Source organism: Copadichromis virginalis, linkage group LG12, assembly GCF_057382275.1.
Source record: "Copadichromis virginalis isolate Kocher_CV1m ecotype Utaka linkage group LG12, C_Virginalis_male_GT1.1, whole genome shotgun sequence".
NCBI classification, from domain to species: domain Eukaryota; kingdom Metazoa; phylum Chordata; class Actinopteri; order Cichliformes; family Cichlidae; genus Copadichromis; species Copadichromis virginalis.
The window spans coordinates 25,521,119-25,544,965 of record NC_140629.1 but is presented as its reverse complement, the minus strand read 5'-3'; the positions used below and the strand labels follow the sequence as shown (position 1 = coordinate 25,544,965).

Here is a 23,847-nt window from a genome sequence, read left to right as displayed (position 1 = left end):
ATTTCACTGCTGAATCTTTTTGTGTTTCAATCAATTGTGTGTTTGTGTGTAAGTTTGTGTGTGTGTGTGTGTGTGTGTGTGCATGCGTGCGTGTGTGTGTGCGTGTAAATGTGTGTGTGTGTGCGTGTGTGTTTGTGCGTTTTTGTGCATTTACACTCTTAAGCATGCAGTATGCGCACATGTGATAGTATAACGAGAATTCTAGCACCCTGTGTATTGTGTTTGTTTATAGACACAGACACACCACGGTTGTAAAGTCCGGTAATGAAAATCTTTATATAGATGACCACACGTGGCTGCAACAAAGGGCTCAATATGGTGCTAATGTACCAGTTCTAAAGAAGGAAAGGACCAGCTTTCTGGTCAGGGTTATAAAGTGATGTTAGAAATCGTCTTTGTTATCCTGTTGTGAAAAAGCACACACTGACATGTTAATGCACACATGCGCGCGCACACACACACACACACACAAGGGTGTTGCTCTACTTCATCCCTAATCTTTAATAGCGGTATGGGTGCACTTAAAAACTGCTGGATATGCGCCAACAAACACATACGCACACTGGAATTGCCTCAAGATGATGAAACCACTTGAAATTACTCTCTTTTTGGGAACTAATGAGTCTGCAGCGTTCCTTTTCAGAACCACTGGGTCCATCAGGTCCCGATGTGTTCTCTGAAACTAGATTCATGAGCAAGCAAATAAGAGCACATCAATTTATGTTTATGGACTGAACTTTACTCTTTCCTCTCTCTCTCTCTCTCCTGTGCACATTTGAACCATGCATACACACTAAGTCCCATTCACAAAATCATTAAATAAAGAGACAGTAATAGCTTTAAGTATTTCTAGAAGCTATTGTGTCCCACAGTACCACCCCTTACACTATCACTAGCACATCCTTAAATGGAATCACATAACAATCGACTGCCAGTTCGACCCACTTTAAAGACTTACTGAAAAAGCTTTCACATTGGAGCCAATCAAGGATTTAGGGAGGACTGTGATGTATAACAATATTGTAGCAACAGGGAGCCTTGGCCTCTGTCAGTGAACTCAAACAATTAAAGAATAGACGCATGGCTTGATTATTCCAGTAAATAATCTGATTAAGCAATTCTTCCTGAGTATTTATTTTACCACTCCAATCCCATGTAATTGCAACAATCTTACATCAAATTTATTATATTTCTATTAAAAAAAAAATAGGAGCACACTCAGAATTATTCTTTTTTACCATTAGGCCATCTGATGTGAGAAAATGAGCGCCCTTTATGAGCAGACAAAGATATGTGAGCAACAACTTTAGTGCTGATAATACATCCAAGGGCATTTCCCTTCACCTTTTCCTACTTAAGTGAATCTGATGCATAAATGTGGAGGTGTTTATGTAGGGTGTCAAGATCGATACTGGCCTCAAGTCAATAATTTCCTGGGAACTTGTTCACTAGCTGCCTATAGATTGGGCTACATCAATCTCGCTTATCTTACTCTTCCTTTTGTTTTCTCCTTACCATTTAAATCCATTTTTTCTCCCACAGTGAAATTGAAAGTCCATATTTTTTCTCTTAGTTGTAGATGCCTTTAACTGACTGTCCATCTCAAGACTTTTCTGTACTTTCTCCAAGAAACTTGGTCTTCTTCTAAAAAGGTTACAAAACTCCAGACCTGCTGTACAGTATAAACTATTCTACTCACTGCCCACAGCAGTTAATATCTCTTAGCACTCATCTTTTCCCATCATTTGGGAATTAATAAAGTACAAATACTTTGTTACTCTAATGTTAAGTAGAATTTTCATTTACATGTTACTTGAATAATTATTTTTCTGAGAAATGTTTACTTTTACTCCTTACATTTTCAAAACAGGCTAGTTACTTTAGGGTCAACTATCGCTTATAGCGTTTATATTCGGGAGTAAAAGTGAGCTGGAAGGAGTGCAGGTGTCCGTAAGCTGCGTTTATGATACTTCAGCATCTAGCTAGTGCTACAGAAGCATGGGAAGAAGCATAAAAAGTCATTTCAATTTCAGTGTTTCTATCAGGTCAACATACATCAGCAAACAGCAGAGATGGGCAGTAACGCGTTACTGTAATCTGATTACTTTTTTCAAGTAACGAGTAAAGTAAGGGATTACTATTGCAAAAATGATAATTAGATTACTGTTACTTTCCCGTAGGAACGCTGCGTTACTGCGTTACTAAAACTGTGATTTTTTGCGATAATGTCTCACGACAGTGACGTAAGCGAGTGCGCCGCTAGTGACAACAGCTGTGTGTAGATCAACAATGGATCACATATCGATTGTGGGAGAGAGTATGAGCGTGCAGCGTTTAAAGCGTGGAAGTACTGACATTACTTTGAGTTTGATTCCATAAAAAGTGACAAAAACATTAGCGTCCATCGTGCGTGGGAAGAAAACTTCTTTTTGCAGCGAAAAAAAACCCTAAACTTCCGAGCAAGCACCGAGTGCGCAACGACGTAATGGAAAACTCACAGAGAAACTCGCGGATTCTTCAACTGACCACAGCACACCTGCACCAGGGTAACCCTCCGCCTACACCACTCCTGCTTTACAGGTGAAAATAGAGCAACAGGACCGCTGAGTCTTTGACTTTATTTATTTTCTGCTGTGTTTTACTTGCATCTATTTGAAAGACTGAGTGTAAACACAAAAAATATTTTATATTATGTGCTGGAATGTGTAGAAAATAGGTTTAAATGTTAAACTAATTTATTCAAGTCAGAGAATGTTGCATATAATTAAATTTTTGCTTCATGCATAAAGTTAAAAGATTAAAACTAATAAAACAAGTTTTAAAAAGAGACTTTTCCATTTGATTACATTTTGTATGATGGATTATGTAGAAAAAGTAGAATTGGGCTGAAAGATCTATCACTTTATCACCTCTTCAGGTTGTAAATCGTGTTTTTAAAAAGTAACTAAGTAACTAAGTAATTAATTACTTTTGAAAATAAGTAATCAGTAAAGTAACGGGATTACTTTTTGGGGGAAGTAATTAGTAATTAGTTACTGATTACTTTTTTCAAGTAATCAGTAACTGACCAACACTGGCAAACAGACAAACTGTCTGTGTGCAGTCTGTTGCACAGTGTGTTGTTAGCTGCTGTATTTCCCATGGAGAGAAATAAGAGAGCGCTAACTTTACTAAGAGATGGAGAAAGATGTCGGACGACAGAGGGGACAGGAAGAACGGTGGTAAGATTTAAAGGTCAGGACTGCTCAGTGATGATTTAAAGTGATAAACAGCTAATTTAAAGCTTACATGTGATAATCCCATCATTTTCAATCACATATTGAATTAGTATATTTTGTGTTTTGATAAAATGTATGTTTGTGAAAACATCCTGCAAAACAAACTCATCTGTACTAACTTAGTGTAATTCAACTGCTGCATGAAAATACTGAGTAGTTCTGTCCAGGATAAATGGGTTAGCTTGCATCAGTGTGGTGAACTCACAGCAAAGCACTGTTGCACTGGTGCGCAGTGCAGAAAATAGTTGTTCTTTCACTGCTTGTGCTCTACATAACAGATTCAAGCTAAGTACATTCATTATAACGGGGCGATTGTGGCTCAAGAGTTGGGCGTTCGCCTTGTAATCGGAAGGTTGCCGGTTCGAGGACAGTCTCGGTCGTTGTGTCCTTAGGCAAGACACTTCACCCGTTGCCTACTGGTGGTGGTTAGAGGTCCCGGTGGCTGTGGCTACAATATAGCTTTGGGGTCCTTAGGGACTAGTAAAGCGTTATATAAATACAGGCCATTTACCATAATCACTATTTGAATATTATTTTTTTTATTCTGATACAGGAATAATATTTTATTATTATTATAATATAGCACAAGGTTCAGTTACCTTTGTACAAAAAATGCTTACTAGAATTGTACTTCGAGGAGCTAAATTTACTTTCTTACTTTGAGTACATTTCAGAGCCGATACTTTTTCACTTTTACTTGAGTAAAAAAAGAGTTCAACTACTTCAGCTTTTACTGGAGTATTTTTTTTAACCCAGGTAACAGCTCTTTTTGGTACTTAAAGCTCTTTTATTGCTATTTCTTTCAGTGCTGCTGTGATATCATCAGTAGCCACAGTAGAAGTAAAGATCACTTACAGCCTTTTTCTTTTCCTCGTGGGGCTTCAGTAAAGTACTCATAAACACAGATTAAAAACATAAATAAATAAACGGAGACGTTCTTTTTGTGGAAGATTTTGTATTATCAATATGTTTGTGTATTAGACTGGAGACAAAAAGTAATGGTTTTAAAAGCACCTTTTGTAACAGCATTTAGCAAGATAGTCTTTCAATCTGGTTTATTTGCATTTCCATTTAGAAAAAAATTAGAGTTGCACTTCGCACTGCACTGCAGCAGTCAAAGACGTTAATCAGAAATGATCCAAAGGGAGACCAGTAAAAACCGTTTTCCATACCGGAGGAGCAAATCAATTAACTGACTGCACCATATGCATTTTTGAATGGTTTGGTCGCTTTGTACCAAGGTGATGACCATGAAACATCGAACATACCATCGACCACAAGGAGGCCTAACCCAGAAGCCACTGGGCAAATCAGAGCACTTTATTATTCTTTCAACTACTAAGACCCATCAGATCATGGTCCTCTCATCTCTCAAGTCTGTATTGATTTTGCCAGTGTCTTTGAAAAATGGCCAGCTGGAAGTGACTGATTAGTCAGCTATAATCAATCTGTGTGATTGCAGGCTTCGGCTTGCATGATGTATGGATGCTACAGCAGGACAGTCATGTAATGCATGCTATGTTTTAACCCCTCAGACTTGCACAGTTTCACTTTAAGAAACTGATTCAGATGGAGAAATTTGTTTTAATTATAATATCACCAGAAGCATGACTCCTGTGTTTGGAAATTATCTGGAAAAGTATCTTAAGCAATTAGTTTATGTAGAAACTGTGAGAATTCTAGAAGCTAAAGAAAAACCATGTAGAGAATGTATTTCATTTGAGGGGAGAGAATGCATGCCATCATGAGCTCTTTCTTGCATTATTTTTTATTTTAACAAAAACATTACATGTAAAAAATATTTGGATAATCAATACAGGGAGTGCAGAATTATTAGGCACCGTCCTTTCCTTTGGCAAAATGGGTCAAAAGAAGGACTTGACAGGCTCAGAAAAGTCAAAAATAGTGAGATATCTTGCAGAGGGATGCAGCAGTCTCAAAATTGCAAAGCTTCTGAAGCGTGGTCATCGAACAATCAAGCATTTCATTCAAAATAGTCAACGGGGTCGCAAGAAGCGTGTGGAAAAACCAAGGCGCAAAATAACTGCCCATGAACTGAGAAAAGTCAAGCGTGGAGCTGCCAAGATGCCACTTGCCACCAGTTTGGCCATATTTCAGAGCTGCAACATCACTGGAGTGCCCAAAAGCACAAGGTGTGCAATACTCAGAGACATGGCCAAGGTAAGAAAGGCTGAAAGACGACCACCACTGAACAAGACACACAAGCTGAAACGTCAAGACTGGGCCAAGAAATATCTCAAGACTGGTTTTTCTAAGGTTTTATGGACTGATGAAATGAGAGTGAGTCTTGATGGGCCAGATGGATGGGCTCGTGGCTGGATTGGTAAAGGGCAGAGAGCTCCAGTCCGACTCAGACGCCAGCAAGGTGGAGGTGGAGTACTGGTTTGGGCTGGTATCATCAAAGATGAGCTTGTGGGGCCTTTTCGGGTTGAGGATGGAGTCGAGCTCAACTCCCAGTCCTACTGCCAGTTTCTGGAAGACACCTTCTTCAAGCAGTGGTACAGGAAGAAGTCTGCATCCTTCAAGAAAAACATGATTTTCATGCAGGACAATGCTCCATCACACACGTCCACGTACTCCACAGCGTGGCTGGCAAGAAAGGGTATAAAAGAAGAAAAACTAATGACATGGCCTCCTTGTTCACCTGATCTGAACCCCATTGAGAACCTGTGGTCCATCATCAAATGTGAGATTTACAAGGAGGGAAAACAGTACACCTCTCTGAACAGTGTCTGGGAGGCTGTGGTTGCTGCTGCACGCAATGTTGATGGTGAACAGATCAAAACACTGACAGAATCCATGGATGGCAGGCTTTTGAGTGTCCTTGCAAAGAAAGGTGGCTATATTGGTCGCTGATTTGTTTTTGTTTTGTTTTTGAATGTCAGAAATGTATATTTGTGAATGTGGAGATGTTATATTGGTTTCACTGGTAAAAATAAATAATTGAAATGGGTATATATTTGTTTTTTGTTAAGTTGCCTAATAATTATGCACAGTAGTAGTCACCTGCACACACAGATATCCCCCTAAAATAGCTAAAACTAAAAACAAACTAGAAACTACTTCCAAAAACATTCAGCTTTGATATTAATGAGTTTTTTGGGTTCATTGAGAACATGGTTGTTGTTCAATAATAAAATTATTCCTCAAAAATACAACTTGCCTAATAATTCTGCACTCCCTGTATGGATAATCAAGAAATATAGCCAAATAAACTCAATGACTGTTATTTTAAAGAAAGCAGGCTTCATTGTGATGTGTTTGTCTTTAGATCTTTCTTTAAATGTGAACCTAATTTTTCGATGTTGCAAGACAATTATTGCCATTTAAGAAACACCTTTGTTCTTTTCTGAGAAGTGTGTGTAATTTCCACAAATTCAATTGGGTCACCTTCCACGATAAGTTTTGTAGAATTTTGTCGAACACCAGTGCTACAAGAGAACAGGGTATTTGTCTTTCCTGTCGTTTTAAACTGCATATTCCCTGGATTACTAGAAATACATATAAGAAAATCATTGGTAGCAAAATATACCACAGGGAGCACAACCTTACTAAATTACGGAGGCTTTTGATGATTGAGAATGCTTTTTACAGCATGGTTGTGGTGTAGTCATTTTCTACTAAGGACAAGGTCAATGAGCTTAAGTGATTATCTACACCCTCCATAATAATGAAAAATAGTAAAACTGCTGTCTCAAATATTGCATTTGATCTCCCATAAATACATCACTGGGGTCATCTCTGATTGGTTCAGCATATGCCAATCATCAGTCTTATTGCTTTTAAAGCCCACAAGCACTCAGTAGTGGAATATTATTACGGCTACTATTTAAAAGAAAAATTGAATAAACTTCAATTGTTAGATATAATGCAAACTTAACTTTTGAGTGCCTTTAATTAGTGATTATTGTAAAAACTTTTCAAAGGAAAATGATTATCTTTTGAATCACACATCAGTGTAAAAAAATTCATTTCATGATTTGTATAACAGAATCAGAATCTTAAGATGTTTTTAATTATAAATTATAAATTAAAAAAAAAATCTTGAAAGAGTTCTTGTAAATGAGCTATCGTTTGCAAATGAAAAATTTATTTGAAGAGTTTCATTTAGAATTTCAGACAGGAGTTCGTCATAGCAGTGAAAAAAGACACCAAGGATCTCATGGCCTCAGAGAGTGCTCTCTGTGCTTCTTCCTCCATCACCATGCAGCGTGTAATACTACTGAACAAAACATTTAACTACAAAGACTAGAGTACACAATTTACATTGAAGGAAATTCATCTGATCGATATCAATTTGTTCATAAACTGTTATCCACAGTGTTCCACGAGGTTCTGTGATGGGTCTAATACATTTTATGTTACGTATTGTTTTCTTTACTCAGTGTTACTGAGAGAAAAATCAGAATCACAATATCTTCGTTGCACTTATTACAGTGACAAACAAAAATAAATATGAATATAAAAGGAATAAAACCAATAAAAGGATATATAAAGGCGCTGCATTAATTTCTATTGCTATGCAACTGTGCAGTTACACGTATCTATGAAGTGAGATGATACAAATAAAGTACAAGCACAACCTGAAGACATAAAGACCTGGATGACTTGAATATTTCACTTATATACTTGGACAATAAGTGAGGTCATTGTATTTGGCTAAAAAAATTGTCAAAAATCCAACATCTGACCAGATACTTACTCTGGATGGCATTACTTTATACTCTAGCACTGCTGTGAGGAAGCACAGTACTATGTCGTATTATGTAATAAGAGTGATGCTTAAAAACTAGTGCACAGAGATGGGCAGTAACACGTTAATCCGATGACTTTTTTCAAGAAACGAGTAGAGTAAGGGATTACTATAGCAAAAAAGGTAATTAGATTACTGTTACGTTTCCATAAGCACGCTGCGTTACTGCGTTACTAAAACTGTGATTTTTTTTTTGCGAGAGTGTCTCATGACAATGATGTAGGCGAGTGCGACGTTCGTGGCAACAGCTGTGTGCAGATCAACAATGGATAATATATGGATAATACAGTACGCTGCCACGGGAATGTGAAACTCCCAGATCCTTCCACTGACCGCTACGACACACCTGCACCAGGGCAAACCTCCGCCTGCCCCACTCCTGCAATACAGGTGAAAATAGAGCAACAGGACTGCTGAGTGTTTGATTTTATTTATTTTCTGCTGTGTTTTACGTGCATGACATGACTTTTGTCTACTCTCTCTTCTTCTTATCTCTCTTTTTTCATGTTCCCCCACAACCTCCCAGTCTAATGTATAATGCCTTAGAATTTAAAACCCTTTAAGGTGAATTTGTCCTATACAAATAAATGTGAGCTGAATTTATTTTTCCTAAAATACAAATTGCTTTCTAACATTTAGCTACCTTTTAAAAAATTCACAAGAAATACAAAGCATCACATCTCTATCATCAGTGGTCTCTCGAAATTATTTTAATGATCAGATGGAGTGTAAGGATGGATGGAGATGGAAAGTTTTGGAATGAATGATCAAAATTCACTTGTAAGGCTGACCCAATCAATACAGTGGACTTTAGCGTGCCTGTTTTACAAATAAGGCGGTAGTGACTGACAGATAAAGTGGTGAAATGCTCACCAAAATAACTTTTAATGGATCCCCTAAAGGTGCAAGTGGATGCCTCTAATGGTAATATCCTTCACTTAATTTCAGCTTGGAAACGTTGTTGTATGTGATATAAATACAGTCCTCCATTCTAAAATTCCTATTTATTTTTACACTGTTAACCATTAACAGACTGTTAACAGCTCTGCAAAAGTGACTTTTGACAGAGCTCCACAGGAAATGACTAGGAGGCTGCCTTGTTGTGTTTGGCTTTTTCGAAAGGGGCATTAACAACAGCTTTAATACAATATCAATAAATGTGGCAGATCTGCAGGCTGCAGCACTTGAGAAGTCTACCTCGGTTGTCATGGAAAGCTAATAGTGGTGGAAGAGCACAGACAGGCTACAGTAGGCAGGCACATGTGAGAGAAGGTTTAGGCCACATATATAATGGCGAATGGAGGGATAATTGGGGTAATGTCCAGAGGGAGCCTCGAGGAAAACACTGCGAAATGGATGTGCCCAGGAGAAAAAATGACCTCCACTTCTTCCTCTCCATTTCTCTCTCAGTCAGACAAAATGTCTCCTTCTAAACTGTGCAATCTCATTGTGTCTCTACCTCTACATCATTGTCCTCAAACCCACTCACCCTTCCAGCCTCTCTTCTCTCCCAGTCCCCTGCCTGATTGCCTTTCCATTAAATCACTGCAACACAGCATTTCCACATTTCATACTTTTAAGAACCAGCTGCTTTCTCCTGCCCAGAAACATTTATGAGTGTGGTCATAAAGGGCATGGCTGACCTAAACAACTATTCAGGGACCTGATCTTTCATGTCAGTCCTCATAATCTGACACAAAAGGGGAGAGAGGAGAGGCATAGGGACATGGATAAAGAGAAGAATCACTCACAATAAGCAGGACAATAAAGGAAAGTAGAAACCTCCATAGAAACCAGTAATCTTGCGGTCCAGTCTTCCAGCAATAATGTTTGACAAGCCCCTGTTGATCTACTTAATATTCAGCTTAAGTAATATTTTCCTGTTATCACCAGCAACAATTTATGATTCACCGTGGTAATTGCTGCTGTCAATTTCTGTGCATGAGAGCCCTCCTACATTGAATATTCATAAAAGTCTGATAATAATGCTTCATTCAAATGAACAATTTCCTCTTTCAAAATCGAATGCGGAAGGAGAATACATAAGCGTGCTACACACACTATGCCCAAATTTCAATCAGCTGACTTATAATCAGAATCTATGAAAAAAATATATATAACTAAGATTTTTACTTTACTACCTTTAAAGTGATGCCACTGAAATATAATTAAAAAGGTGCATGATTTCTAAGCATATGCTGTAAATAAAGGTACCTATGTTTTATGTCTGTGGGCCTGTTTGTCTTTGCTTTTCACATTAAAACATAAAATAGATATACAATGGGTACAATGTATTTGTTTTAAAATATCACAGTATTGTGATATTACAGCCACAAAAACCTACAAAATCAGCCTGACGGGGTAGAGAATATAGCATCATATACAGTACTCACACCCATGAAATTGCAGTTTGTGTCCAGTGCTGTTATTTAATTATTAATTTTAAATTTCTTTAAACGTATATTCATCATTTTTAGACTTACATATCCATTTAATTATAGCTGGCGATAATAATAGCATGCTTAATGCTTAATAAACCATGCCAAATCCTTGACCGTGGTTAGTAGAACTGGACAACACTGTAAACTCTCGAGTGCTTTCCTGGAGTGCTTTCATTCTTCTCTTGAACCACCAACACTTAAGGCAAAGCTTAATCAGCTCCCCTATTCTAATCAGACAAATGTCTCACACACTATTGGCCTTTACGATGACATTCTTCTAATGGACATAGAAAATTCTCTCTCGCTCTCTTTTTTTCCCCTCTTCAAAGTAGTCGTAAGAAAACAGGTTTAACTGATTGAAATCATGTGTGATTTTGATAAATGAAGGGGTTAAATGATTGAGTCCACTTCCTATATTACCCAAATTATAGAAGGATCTCTACACTGCACACACACACATCTCTCAAGATTATAGTGAAGAGCAATTATGGCAAAGAAAAACCTTAAACAAACTTGAACTCGATGTATTGCTTCTCAGGTTTGCAGGCTCACTGGTGACAGGTTGTGCCTTGTCTTTTATTTTCCTAAAAACAGAAATAATGTGAATCTGCAGGGAACACGATAATAAACTCACATGTCTTAACTGAGAAATGCCACCTGAGTCTGAAATATGTTCTTATTACTTGTATTAGAACAAGAATTTACTGTAAAGTCACAGTATGTTATGTGATGCAGTGACATAATGTGATGATAAGTATGTGTTTGTAAAATGATCCAAATACTGTAAGTGCTTCCAATACAGAGTATGCATTAGTACATTAGTATATTATCTCAATTATATAATCTGTTATACAAACTCTTCATTCTTTTTTATGTGTTTTCACTCTCTGGCTGACTGGGGAATACTGCTGTTTGGTGTTATTCAGGTCAAAAATGGATTGTATATTCACTGACACAAACTGGGGATGTACAAAGTAACTCTCAAAATGTTGTGAGTATGACTGACGGAATGTTCAAAAGAAAAAAAAAACACGCTTTCAGGTATTTCAGCGACCATCAAGAACGAAATATTCGTCATTCTTTGGTGAAACTACGCTGTATAAAAATTGGCACCTGTTGATCTTTTTAGATCCTTTTTCTATAAGAAAAGTGAATTCTGGCTTCACGTTTGATTCTCAGAGTTGGCAGTCACAGAAGTGATGAGTCCTGGGTTAAAGGGGGTGTTGGGCCATAAATGGGGCAACAGATTTCACATTGAAATGTAAAGCTGATCAATCCATCACTCCTCTAAAGCAGCATTTCATATTCATGACATGTTTCCCATCTGCCTGCTTGGTGCCAAATGACTGAAATATCACACAGTCTACTCTAATCACATTAGTCTGCTCATGGAGAAGTCACACTAGGCCCCCAGTGTAAGGCTCCAGCCTTTTGATCCCACATTGACTCGCTGTAACATACAGAGCTCTGACTGACAGCCTGTCTAAGAGCATGAATGGGAGACTTTTTGGTTGGTCAACCACTTAAACGGCCGACTTGCTGCTTAATAGTAACTGACACAGTTTTTGACTGTGATTTTTGGTTTGGTTTGTTTTATTACAAATATTCCATATTTGCAAAAATATATAATAAGGAATCAAACAATAGATTAGAGGTCATATAAATCAAGTATATGAAATATTTTCTTTACAAAATGTTCAATGACTCTAAATGTCAGCTAACCCTTGAGCCCCACTCTTGAGGGCGATTGTGGCTCAAGGGTTGGGAGTTCGCCTTGTAATCGGAAGGTTGCCGGTTCGAGCCCCGGCTTGGACAGTCTCGGTCGTTGTGTCCTTGGGCAAGACACTTCACCCGTTGCCTACTGGTGGTGGTTAGAGGTCCTGGTGGCTGTGGCTACAATATAGCTTGCCATCACCAATGTGAATGTGTGAATGACTGGATATGTAAAGCGCTTTGGGGTCCTTAGGGACTAGTAAAGCGCTATATAAATACAGGCCATTTACCATTTAAGTTGAGCATATTATTACAGTTTAAAAAGCACAGTTTAGAAAAACGTGCTCTGATATCTTGAAAAATATAAAGCGACTTATTAAATAATGCAAGTAGGCAAAACTACCATGCAACAGATGTTTTTAGAGAGAACATTTGCACAGTTGTTTTACATTATGCATTAAAACCACAAAAAGAAAATGCATTCATGAAACAGCAACAGTGCAGAAGGACTCTGCAAATAAGAATTTTTTTTTAATTTATGAGTTGTTTAAGTTATTAAGATGGTCAAACGTTCTGCCCTTTACTGTCACATTGTGTTATAGTGTGAATTTAATTAACAGAACCCCTAAATATATAAGTTGTCACAAACGTGGTTATGCTAATACAACATCTAAGCGCACAAAATACAGCAGCAGCAGGCTGTAACAAAACACTGGACAGATGATGCAGCTGTGCCACACACCGTATTTATTCGACATCACTTTAAAACGACAGCTCAGAGGCGACATTTCTCATTGTGTCAAATGTCCTTTTACTGCAACTCCTCATGTTTCTTCCTTGCCTTTTCTGGTAGGAGGGGTTAGGATGTGAAGAGAGTATGCGAGGGAAGGATTATATAAAGAAAGACATTAGAAAGGGGCCAAGTGTGCCTCTCTTTTCACTATAAGTGTCTCGGTAATAAATACTTCCTGTTCTAACTTTATTTGCTTTGGTTTGGTTATTTTGTTCCACTTGTTTTCTATTCTTACTTGTTAGATTGAATCTGAATGTTTCCACCTGTGTCTTCAATCAGTCCCCAGTGAAAATGCCAATCTCCTCCTGTGTTGATTTTGATTTCTCATCAGTTTTCCCTCCAGATGTCTACCTCCATGTGTTCCCTAGTTTTCCCCTTAGTTGTCCTTAATTTGAGCAAGTATTGTATCATATCTAATGCAATACTGTGTAAAGGTCTTGAGCCACCCCTCATTTCGTTATATTTTGCTACCAGTTGGTACACATTTCAGCAAATGGTGATGATCTCGTCAAAACAGATGGAATTATGAACACAGAAATAGACTTTAAAATATTATTCCACCATTTAAAAAGCTTATGATTGGCAGTGGTTTTATTTTTGAGTATGACAATAATCACAAACGTGTGGATAGAGCAACAGAAAATGGGACACTACCACTGTCACCAGAGCCTGGACTTCATCATTAGTGGAGCACTATGAGATCATCTTGACAGAATGGAGCAAAAGGCCACTGACATCCAAGAAGAGCTTTGAATGTCCTGTAAGAAGTCTAGAGAACAATTCCTGAAGACCGCTTAAAGAAATTAGAAGAAAGCTTGACTAAGAGAGTTCACACTGTGTTGAAGAATGAAAGCATTCTTACCACCTAATGACTTTCAAGCTCATTAGAATTGTAAAAACTGCTTTATGTACTGGATTTCAATGTATGATTGCACGTTTCAATAAAACACTACAGCCATTTCCCATTTTCCTGTTAGGATCCAAGTGAATACTGGATATTAAACTTATACGTGTATTCAACTTGACCACTGTCTTGTGAGCACAAACATATAGCCAATGACCGATGATATTAAAAAGCCTCAGAAAGTAATAAGCCAACCTGTACTCTCTGTAAATGCCATTGGCCCTCTCACATTTACTGAGACGGCCACTGGTAGAATTATGTTTCAGTCCTTCAAACAATAATAAAGTAATAATAACACAGTTATAATAAAGGTCAGCAGAGAAACAAATGTCAGTGGCTGGTGAACATGTGGCTGTAACCCTGTCAATGGAAAATTGTATTTAGTAGTCAGTATAATCTTTTAATGATATAAGTTTGCATATGGTAGAATACTGCATGTAATCATTTGTGTTTAGAAGTATACAGTTGGTGGCATATTGAAAGAATGTCTCCTCCTAGGAGGTCTGTAACATCCCAGGGTGTTCTGGCGTTCACCCCCACATCCTAGGAGTATGGGAGAGGTCGTACCTTGTCTTATTGTTTTACGGTAGGATTAACGTAGCTATATCTGTTTTAGTCTAAGTGCCTTTTGGTTTGATGAACTGCTGGACTTCGAGACCAGCAGGTGTAGGGAAGTCATTTATGGGGTCACACTCTGACACACACACACACATGTACACCTCCACATTTCAATGTATGGAACAAACGCTCACTGAAGCATATAAATAAAGACCAGGGCAGTCCTCAGGGCCGAGTCTCTGAGCCTAACTCTTGAAGTGTCAGTTCTGGAGGCTGCCCTTGCTAGCAAGAAAATCTGTGTGTTTCTCTTCTCTGATTCTCTGCTGAAGAAGTGTTTTAGAATATATCTCTTAACAAACCCCAACTACATTTTTAGTTTAACCAAATACAATTTTCTTATACAGGAGCCATAAGTGATACTTATTTTGTATCTATTTGTTCCTACGTCCGGCTCTGTTATCGGCTAGAAAATTCATCATAAAAACCACAACTTCCTGCGGATTGACCTGAAAAACATTTTCAGTATGTTATAATGGGTATGCTATTCTGAGCAAACAATAACCAAATACCCACAGAACCATAGAAAAGAAACAGACCAAAAATAACCAGTTTAAATATTTCTTCAGTTAAGACACTGCTTTTAAAATTCAACTCTATGTACTGAACACTACTTAATCACAGAAGCTGCCTAAAAATCTGTGTCACTGCTACTTGATATTAACACCCCATTTACAAACAGCAATGTATTTGCGTTCCTAAGGTCTGATTGACAAATCCCCTGTTGGAAAGATCTCTACAACACAGAATTAGACTAATCCATACACATCCTTCACTGTAAGTGGTACTGCATGTAATCCGAAATTCTGCTTTATCTGCCATGGTTATGCCATTCGAAGTCTTTTGCTCACTTTTTACCAATTCATAGTCCTCAGTGAAAGCCACGTCTAATTCAAGCCGTGGCTGTCTGTCTTATTGTTACATTTATGGACATTTTCTTTTTAAACAATATGCCTTATTATGGATGCATAACTTGAAATGTTTAGCCCTAACCAATTTAGTATTTCTCATTCATGCAAGATTTGATCAAATACAATGAAAACATCCAATTGTTTGCAAGGGAAATCTCGCCAAAATGACAGAAACTGCATATAGGGTTGCAAGAGCTATAGCTGGTGTGAGTCTAGTGGCAACCAGTTATCCTTCCTTTGTGTTCTTATAGTTGTTTGTTATGGTGTTTAGAGTTGTCATCTCAACTTTTCTTCCACTTCACTTCACTTGACTTCTCTGGAGCGATGTAAAAGTCGATATTTAGAAACTTGGAGGACTATTCCTACTTCATCTGTCACCGTTTCCCCTTTCTGAACATGGTAACAATCTCTGTGGCTATGAAAGTATAGCTTACACTCCAGTAATCATGCTGGGCAACTGGTTCTCACACCCGGAGCTAATCCTTGTGCTCAGAGGAGCTATAGAGCCAATACACACATATGCATGGCAGGACCAAGACACAGAGGTAGAAAGAGATACTGGCTTCCCTTTATCTCCTTTGTCATGGGAAATGTAATTAGACATACATTTATGAAGGATGCATAACAAGTAAGTGAATCCTCATCTGTTTCATCAACGCATAGCTGTTGGGTAACGGAAACTGCACACAAACATATATGCGATTTTAAATACTTTCAATCTTTCTTTTTAAGCACTGGTAGAAATTTGAGCAACAAACAAAAAAGGCCTATGCCAAATTATGCAAATTATTTGTATCATGAAAACTGTAGAGCTAAAGACATCAAAATTTGTGACTCAGTGGTAATGTATAAAAAACATAATCAATTCAACACATTATTCGCTTCTCTGTGACAAATACAGTATAAACCATAATGGTTCTACATTTATCAAGAGTACATACAATATTCAAACAACCATATAGACTCACTTGCCACTTTTTAGGTATATCTGTTCAACTGCCTGTTGCCAATCTTTAGGCATTTAGGCACATGGTTAAGGTCATAAGACAGAAGTTCAAACCAAGCATAAGAATGGGGAAGATGATTTGACTATGAATGGTTGCTTATAACTCAAATAGCCACTCAGTACAATCCAAGTATGCAGAATAGCACCCTAAATTTTCTGCATATCTGCATAATAGTGTCAAATATTACAATGTTAAACTTAAACTCAGAGGAACTAAGCAGCAAAAGATCACCCTGGCTGCCATTCCTGTTAGTTAACCACAGCCTACCTTTATGTCCATCCCTTCTAACACTGTCAGAAATCTCAAATCATCTAAAAATGGCTTCTTGAACATGACAATGAGTTCACTGTACTCAAATGGCCTCCACAATCATCACATCTTAATCCAGTAGAGCACTTTTGGAAAGTGCTGGAACAGTAGCCAGTAAATCTGCCCAAAGTGTACGATGGTATCATATAATCATAATGCTGTCACGAATGTTTCAATCGCTTTGTCGATTCCATGCACTGAAAAGTTGATGCAGTTCAAAACCAGTACCAGCAAGGAGTACCTAAAAATAGTGCAAGGTAAGTGTAAAATCTATATCAGGAAGAAATCAGAATGTTACATAATTCTATAGCACTTGCAGATGGAGTTTTTAGCAGGAAAGTATAAATATTGTTCCTACAGATTGACCTAGTTGACCCCAATCTGAGTTGCTATGGTAACTGCACAGCATAATAATCCCTACTTAATCAACTCTTTGAAATAAAAAGGATGAACATAGTTTGTGTGAGCATCTGTGCGTTTCCAAGTTATTTTCGTCTTTACAAGTAATGAGTTCTCGTGAACTAATCAAAGTCTATCATTAGAGGATTTAGAATTTAAGATAGTATGGTATAGATGCTTTAATGGACTCGTCATCAAAATCTTTCTTACCCAATGTAAGATTTTTAGAACACAGAAAAAGGCTCATTGACAGCCATGTCACCAAGGCAACAAGGTAATTCTTGCATGCATATGATAAAGTGTTGCTATTTCCTTGATATGGAAATAAGATTAGTGACCATTATCTATTTTCTGTCAACCTGAAGCTCACGATGACTTAAAATAACTGCAATGTAATCTCAACCATCCATCCATCCATCCATTCGCTTCCGCTTATCCTTTTTCAGGGTCGCGGGGGGCGCTGGAGCCTATCCCAGCTGTCATAGGGCGAGAGGCGGGGTACACCCTGGACAGGTCGCCAGTCTGTCGCAGGGCCAACACACAGGGACAGACAACCATTCACACTCACATTCACTTGCACATTCACACCTAATGGCAATTTGGATTTTCCGATTAACCTATCCCCACAAGCTGCATGTCTTTGGATGGTGGGAGGAAGCCGGAGTACCCGGAGGGAACCCACGCAAACACGGGGAGAACATGCAAACTCCACACAGAAAGACCCCGGCCTGATGTTGGAATTGAACTCAGGACCTTCTTGCTGTGCAGCAACAGTGCTAACCACTGTGCCACCAATAAAAGTTAATTAGCTGATTTGACAAATGTTAAATGGGCATATTACATGATAATAAAAATATGAATATACTGTAAGTATACACAATAATATTTTTAAAACAACAAATAATTAGCTGCAGTGAGCGCCTCCTCATCTCTACATTTGCTTCAGAAAACATCCCAAACCCTTTTTTTCACAGAATAAAAACAAAAAAAGTTATTTTTCAACTAATATTGGCATTCTTGCCCTTCAGTCTAAACTGAATAACCCACAATGATCAAGTGAAAACATAGTTTTAGAAATGTTTCCAGGCTCACAATAGCCAGTAACTGAATTTGATGAATAATGCATAACAACAAAACTGACACACTGTAAAACCCAATAAGTTAATTTTACTCAAAACTTTTGGTGAAACTGATTACATAAAATATTTTAAGTAACTAAAACTTAAAAATAAAAGTTAAATAAACACACTTTATTTATTAGCTTTAGATAAATATTTTTAAGTACCATTGATAAATGTTTTTATGTTATATCCACATTTTTGGTTTAGTACTCTCTACTTGATATTTTGAGTTTCAAGTACAAATCTAGCTCAAGTAACTTTAAGGAATTAATTTTTAGTTTCAAAATGTTAACCATTTTAAGCTAATACAACTCAAAAATTTTAAATACAAATGCTTGTAATATCCAAATCTACTGTGTTTTGAATTTGATTTTAAAAAAAAAAAGTGCCCAAAATAATTACACTTGTAAAAACATAAGACAGAAAATATAAATTCAAGTTACAGATTTATTGAGTTACTTTGACACAAAAAGCCCAAAGACATAAATCCACCACATTTTATAGGGAATAATGTCAGAAATTTTGGCACAAGGTTACAATATTAGAAATAAAGAATTTCACAACATGTTTTAAGAGTATTCAAATTTGATTAACACATGAGTATGGCCTTTTTATTAAAAAAACAAACAAAAGGAAAAGAAAATCCTGCATTATTAGGTGGGAAAACCGAATGAAAGTAATAGTATAGTGCAGCTAATACACTGAAATATAATTGGTAACCTTTTTAATATGCCAGTACTGTGGTTATGCAAAATGCACATTTGTAGAGTGCAATCACAGTCTCAACAACAAAGCAATAAAATTTTAAATAGAAAAATACTTCTTTAGAGACATAAACAAAGTGTTATAAACCTCCTTAGCGCCTTATGTCAGTTATGAGTAGTTCAGGAGGAACGTTCCTTAAGTGACATTCAAGATCCCACCTAGAAGCCAGAAATGAGATTGTCCTTCATTTTCTCTATAGATTTACAGTTATCTGACTAAAAACACAATCAAAATCAACTAAAACACAAGTGATGATGGGGGGAAAAAAATAAATAAAAATAATAAAATCACCCCTTTTACTTTGGATGTGGCTTTTAGATAATGAAGTATGAAACAGAGTCTGCAAAGATTTCTTTATTCTATTCTCTCTTTTTATAAAAAACTTATCCAGACTTGGAAACATGATAAACTGAATTACTTGCTTTAACAGGCACTTGAGGGCTGTGTAGGAATCCTGGACATTATTCTGCTGCCAAAAGATCATTTTTAAGACTCAGCACTTTGGGCTTCAACTTCCCACCCTTCAGACCCATCAAAACTTTCTGAATAAAGTCAAAAATGTTGGCCAAACATTTTGGGTAGCTTAGGTGCAGGACGTCAGTCAGTCCAAATATTACTAGAAATCCATCAGCCAGGGTGGTGAAAACAATGATCATGTTACCCTCGACCAAAACTGCAGTCTTCTCAGGGCAGAAGAATGTTGCATCGCTGGAATTGGCTCTGATCAGGAGGAGTCCAAGTGGCACTTCACTAATATCTGGTCTATCAGAATGCATCATCTACAGAAAACAAAATTACTACATGTTAGTGCATTCCTATTTCTCTTAGTTTCATCTATACAAGTCACATTTCTGGATTATTACTAGCTCAGAAATCAATTGTTTGAACAACAAAAAAGCCACAACACACCAAGATTTGAGAAAACAAACTGACAAAAATAGTACTTTTAGTAAAGCAAAGTCATACCTCTTCGTAGCAATAACAACAGAAAGTCAATAGGAGTTATATATTTTTTTCATTTGTACAGTGATGTATGGTTGGGCTAGGAACATTATAGAAGGTCTACGCACATTAAAAACATGTAGTGTTTCCATTATGTGACATGGACACTGTTGTAGACAGATCCAAGCATGGAGATGCTTCTCAAACTCTCAAAGTGTCATAATGTTTTGAGAAATCTAAACAAGGATGCTACTAAGATATTGTTCACAACTTTGTCCAAAACTTACATCCCATGTTTTGATGAAGGTAGAGGTGTCTTCGTACAAATAGGCAGAGAGGGCATGAAGCACACCAGCACTTTGGGCATGGATATCAGCTTGTTCCTACATCACAAGAAAATTTTTATTTTAAATTATTGGCTAACCTAGTCAAGAATGGTAATTAAAATTGAAAAATTGATCAAATCAAATGAAGCTCAAAAAACAAGACAAAAACTCACTAACCTGGAGATTATAGCTTCTGAAGAGCTGAGACAGGACATCAGACACGTTCCCTGTGCAAACAGCTTTCTTTCTGAATAAGCTCTGGAGCCGGGGAGCATGTTGGTCCAGCACAGCATAAAAGTGGTTCTTCAGGTGGAGGTTTGTAATCCTGTGGAATTCTGCACAGATCTGAACACACAGGATACATTTGTGTTTACAAGTTTCAATTAGTCTATAAATCTTTGCAAAATACATCAAAATCCTTACACTCCAAAGGCATAATTTGTTCAGACAGGCCAGATAACAGGGGTTGATATAAAATACATCTTGTTAGATACATCTATATACATTCTTACCTGGGACTGGGATTTCAGAGTAGGCCAGCAATCCAGGATCTGACCTACTGGTAGGTCATCATTGATGATCTCTTTGCATTGCAAGGCCAAAGTTGTGAGCATCAGCTTTGTAATCAGGATTCTTTTCACTTTTCTCGACTTCATCTACAATCTGTAGTCTTAGCTGGTCAAGGTAAACAGCATCTTCACCCCTGAAAATTTACTTCTGCCCTGGCATGGACATAACAGTAAAACACAGAAGACAAGACAGACTACACAGAGAACAGAAAAGACACACAACCAAGGAGACACAGATGAAACATAACCAGCCCAGAACTCAACTAAACCTTAACTAATAATAACAACAATACAAGAACTTCACCTCATTTCAATATAACATAAGAAAGCAAAACTACAAAATAAACTCAAAATGCTGGTTCACAGACCCAGCCCCTGACAGATAAAAAACTAAGTCTTTCACTAATGAACACTGGGCATCAGAATAAAATAAAACGAAAAAATAACTGTTTGGTAAATATATTATTGATGGATTCACCCTTAAGCTAACCTAAAATAGACCAGGCACAACAATTTTACAGTTCAGAAGATTCTACATTTCAACTTGGTATACATAACTATTTGCAATGTAAACCAAGTTCTACCGCGTAATTATGTAATGATTATTCACTGCTTTTGTAAGTATGTCCTGTGCCTACAATTTTGCTGCCCCAGTTTTAATATGTACAACTCCAGAGAACTAAATGTAAGTTTTAAGTTCCACTAGTTAGCAAATGGGCTAGCCAATATCAATATCCACGTATGCGCTAAGTGTGAAGCAGCGCAGCAGTGCATATTGATTCAACAATTTAACCACAAGGCAGTTTATAATCTGCAAATCCAGAAATGCCTTCTAAAGACTTCTTTTAAAATAGTAAGAGATTAGAAAAGTTATTAACACATTATTAGTCCCAGGGACTAATAATGTGTTATACTAAATATGAGCGTATTAGCATAATTCATGCAAACACTTTGGGGCCAAGCCGACATGGATAAAACGACGCATGCATGTAATTCTTAAATGCCTGCTAGAGTTGTACATTTATGACGATAAAAACCCATATTACAACGGAGAACTATAGTTTCAGAAAAAATAAAACTTACCACAAAGCGCTCCTGAAGATGCCGCGAAGGCGGTAAATGCAGCTAGCCAAGTGCAGAGGGTTAGCTGTTCCAGTTCAAAAGTCCGTAACATACCATAGCATGCCCTCCTTTATCCAGCGTCAAAGGCAATGCCGCAAAAAACCCGTTGACAAATGTTTTTATTTCTGTTCGGATATTAACGTTCCACAAGTTTCTTTCGGGGTAATGAGCGGGCATTCGCACTCGAAGCGAGGAATCCAAGATGGTTGCCAGCACTTCATAAAGAAACAGGTGGCGCACGTAGGTACGTACGTAGGCACGTAAGTGACGTCAGTGTTAAAACTCAAATTATTTGAGCGCAATGCTAGAAACTAATCAATATATTCAAGTACTGATAACTTGAAAAAACAAAATTGTTCAAACTACTCAAAAAATAAAGGTGTATGAACTTATAACAGGTTTTTAAGTAGTTGGAACTCATTTCATTTATCAAACTATTACTATTCGGTCTTACAGTGCAGGAGTCCAGTCCAAGCTGTTGCAGTGTTAAATATTACCAAGACTCAATAAAAACACACCAAATCGGTTCAAGGGCAGAAGAGACTCTGCATTAATTCTGTTTTGATCCTTGGAAAAAGACTTTTGATTTACTGACAACACTATCTGAACTCAAGTAACTTCTTTCAAACAGGAACATTTTTGTATTGCTTCACTAAATGTGGAGGGGTTTTTAACAATGAGTGGTATTACTTCAAATGAAGCCAATTCCTTTTTTCCCTTCGCTCATAATAGTATATAAGCAAGAACTTAGTGCCTCATTAATTTTTACTACTTTGTAGAAATTACACGGCTATTTCTTTAATCAAATTTACTAACCATCTTTTACATTAAACTGTAAAATGGTGACATGTGCACTGGGCTGTAGTTCTGGTTCACTCTCCAAGCTTCCACATTAGAGAGTGCTAAAGCCAGCCATCCAAATCAACAGCCCCTTATTAACCACTGTAACTATGAAGTATTCCTTAATGCTGCTGGCGTTGCTCCAATTACTATACTTCTTCCTCTAAAATATGTGTTTAATTATTAATACCAATGACCAACATACTTTTGTGAAAGATAATAATGAATAGGATATTTTTGTTTATTTTTACAAGTTATATCACTTAAACAGGTATGTGTGGCTATTTAAATATTATCTATCACAAAGATCCACATCAATATATACATTTTTGTTGCAATCTATTCTATGTGCCAAATCATTTTACAGCGAATCGAAGAGACCTTCTAGTCAGGATATTCCATGGTTTGGAAACAAAGGAGAAGAACCACAGGCAGAGTGCAGATGTAGCACACGTACACACACACACACACACACACACACACACACACACACACACACACACACACACACACACACACACACACGCACACACACACACACACACACACTTTGTATTCAAACAACCAAAAAGCCACCAAAAGATGATTAAATTAAAAGTGTGACTACTGCATCTATGTGCCACTGTGTGTCTCTCTACACAGCGAAGACAAGAAGGCCAAAAACCTCCGATCACAAGACTAACTCAGGATTTTCTTCGTACACATCAAACACACACACATACAGGACGAGCAGCAGCTTAGTCTAAGCAAGAAGTACAAAAGTTAGAGAAAAACTGTGTTTAATAACATTTTGTTTTCCCAGGGGATCTATAAAGGCAGTCTCTCTCACTCTATCTATGTGTGTGTGTGTGTGTGTGTGTGTGTGTGTGTGTGTGTGTGTGTGTGTGTGTGTGTATTGATTCAGACTCCTTCAGTCTAACTGAGCAATTGCCTTTTAACCATAAGTCATGACTGAAGGACACTAAGGGACCTGTCATAAATGGAGTGAAAAAAGACAAGACAGGAAAACAGAGAAAGC

The 23,847-nt window shown here is 37.4% G+C and overlaps 2 protein-coding genes across 5 annotated transcripts in view; both read right to left on the bottom strand.

Moving 5' to 3' along the window:
- grid2 (glutamate receptor, ionotropic, delta 2) overlaps window positions 1-23,847 on the bottom strand; it is a 560,888-nt gene that overhangs the window by 374,452 nt on the left and 162,589 nt on the right. The gene's annotated exons all lie outside the window — the stretch shown is intronic.
- LOC146697130 (uncharacterized) lies at window positions 18,693-22,349 on the bottom strand. 2 transcript variants are annotated; one of them, XM_085475646.1, is made up of 5 exons: window positions 21,951-22,349; window positions 20,811-21,061; window positions 20,476-20,643; window positions 20,260-20,355; window positions 18,693-19,809 (listed from the first exon to the last, which is right to left on the bottom strand). In XM_085475646.1, exons 2-5 carry the CDS (start codon window positions 20,952-20,954, stop codon window positions 19,492-19,494), a joined length of 726 nt encoding a protein of 241 aa, XP_085331772.1. In that variant the 5' UTR covers window positions 20,955-21,061; window positions 21,951-22,349; the 3' UTR covers window positions 18,693-19,491. The 2 variants fall into 2 exon arrangements, with proteins under 2 accessions (XP_085331772.1, XP_085331773.1); XM_085475647.1 differs by lacking the exon at window positions 21,951-22,349 and having other exon boundaries at window positions 20,811-21,543.

What these genes read in the sequence shown, in the direction of transcription:
- LOC146697130 (XM_085475646.1), bottom strand. Translation starts at nt 20,954, where the DNA reads ATGAAGTCGAGAAAAGTGAAAAGAATCCTGATTACAAAGCTGATGCTC. An exon ending in CTCTGAAATCCCAGTCCCAG is followed by an intron (nt 20,644 to 20,810) that starts GTAAGAATGTAT and finishes CTGTGTGTTCAG; the next exon opens with ATCTGTGCAGAATTCCACAG. An exon ending in CCTTCATCAAAACATGGGAT is followed by an intron (nt 19,810 to 20,259) that starts GTAAGTTTTGGA and finishes TGTTTTCTGTAG; the next exon opens with ATGATGCATTCTGATAGACC.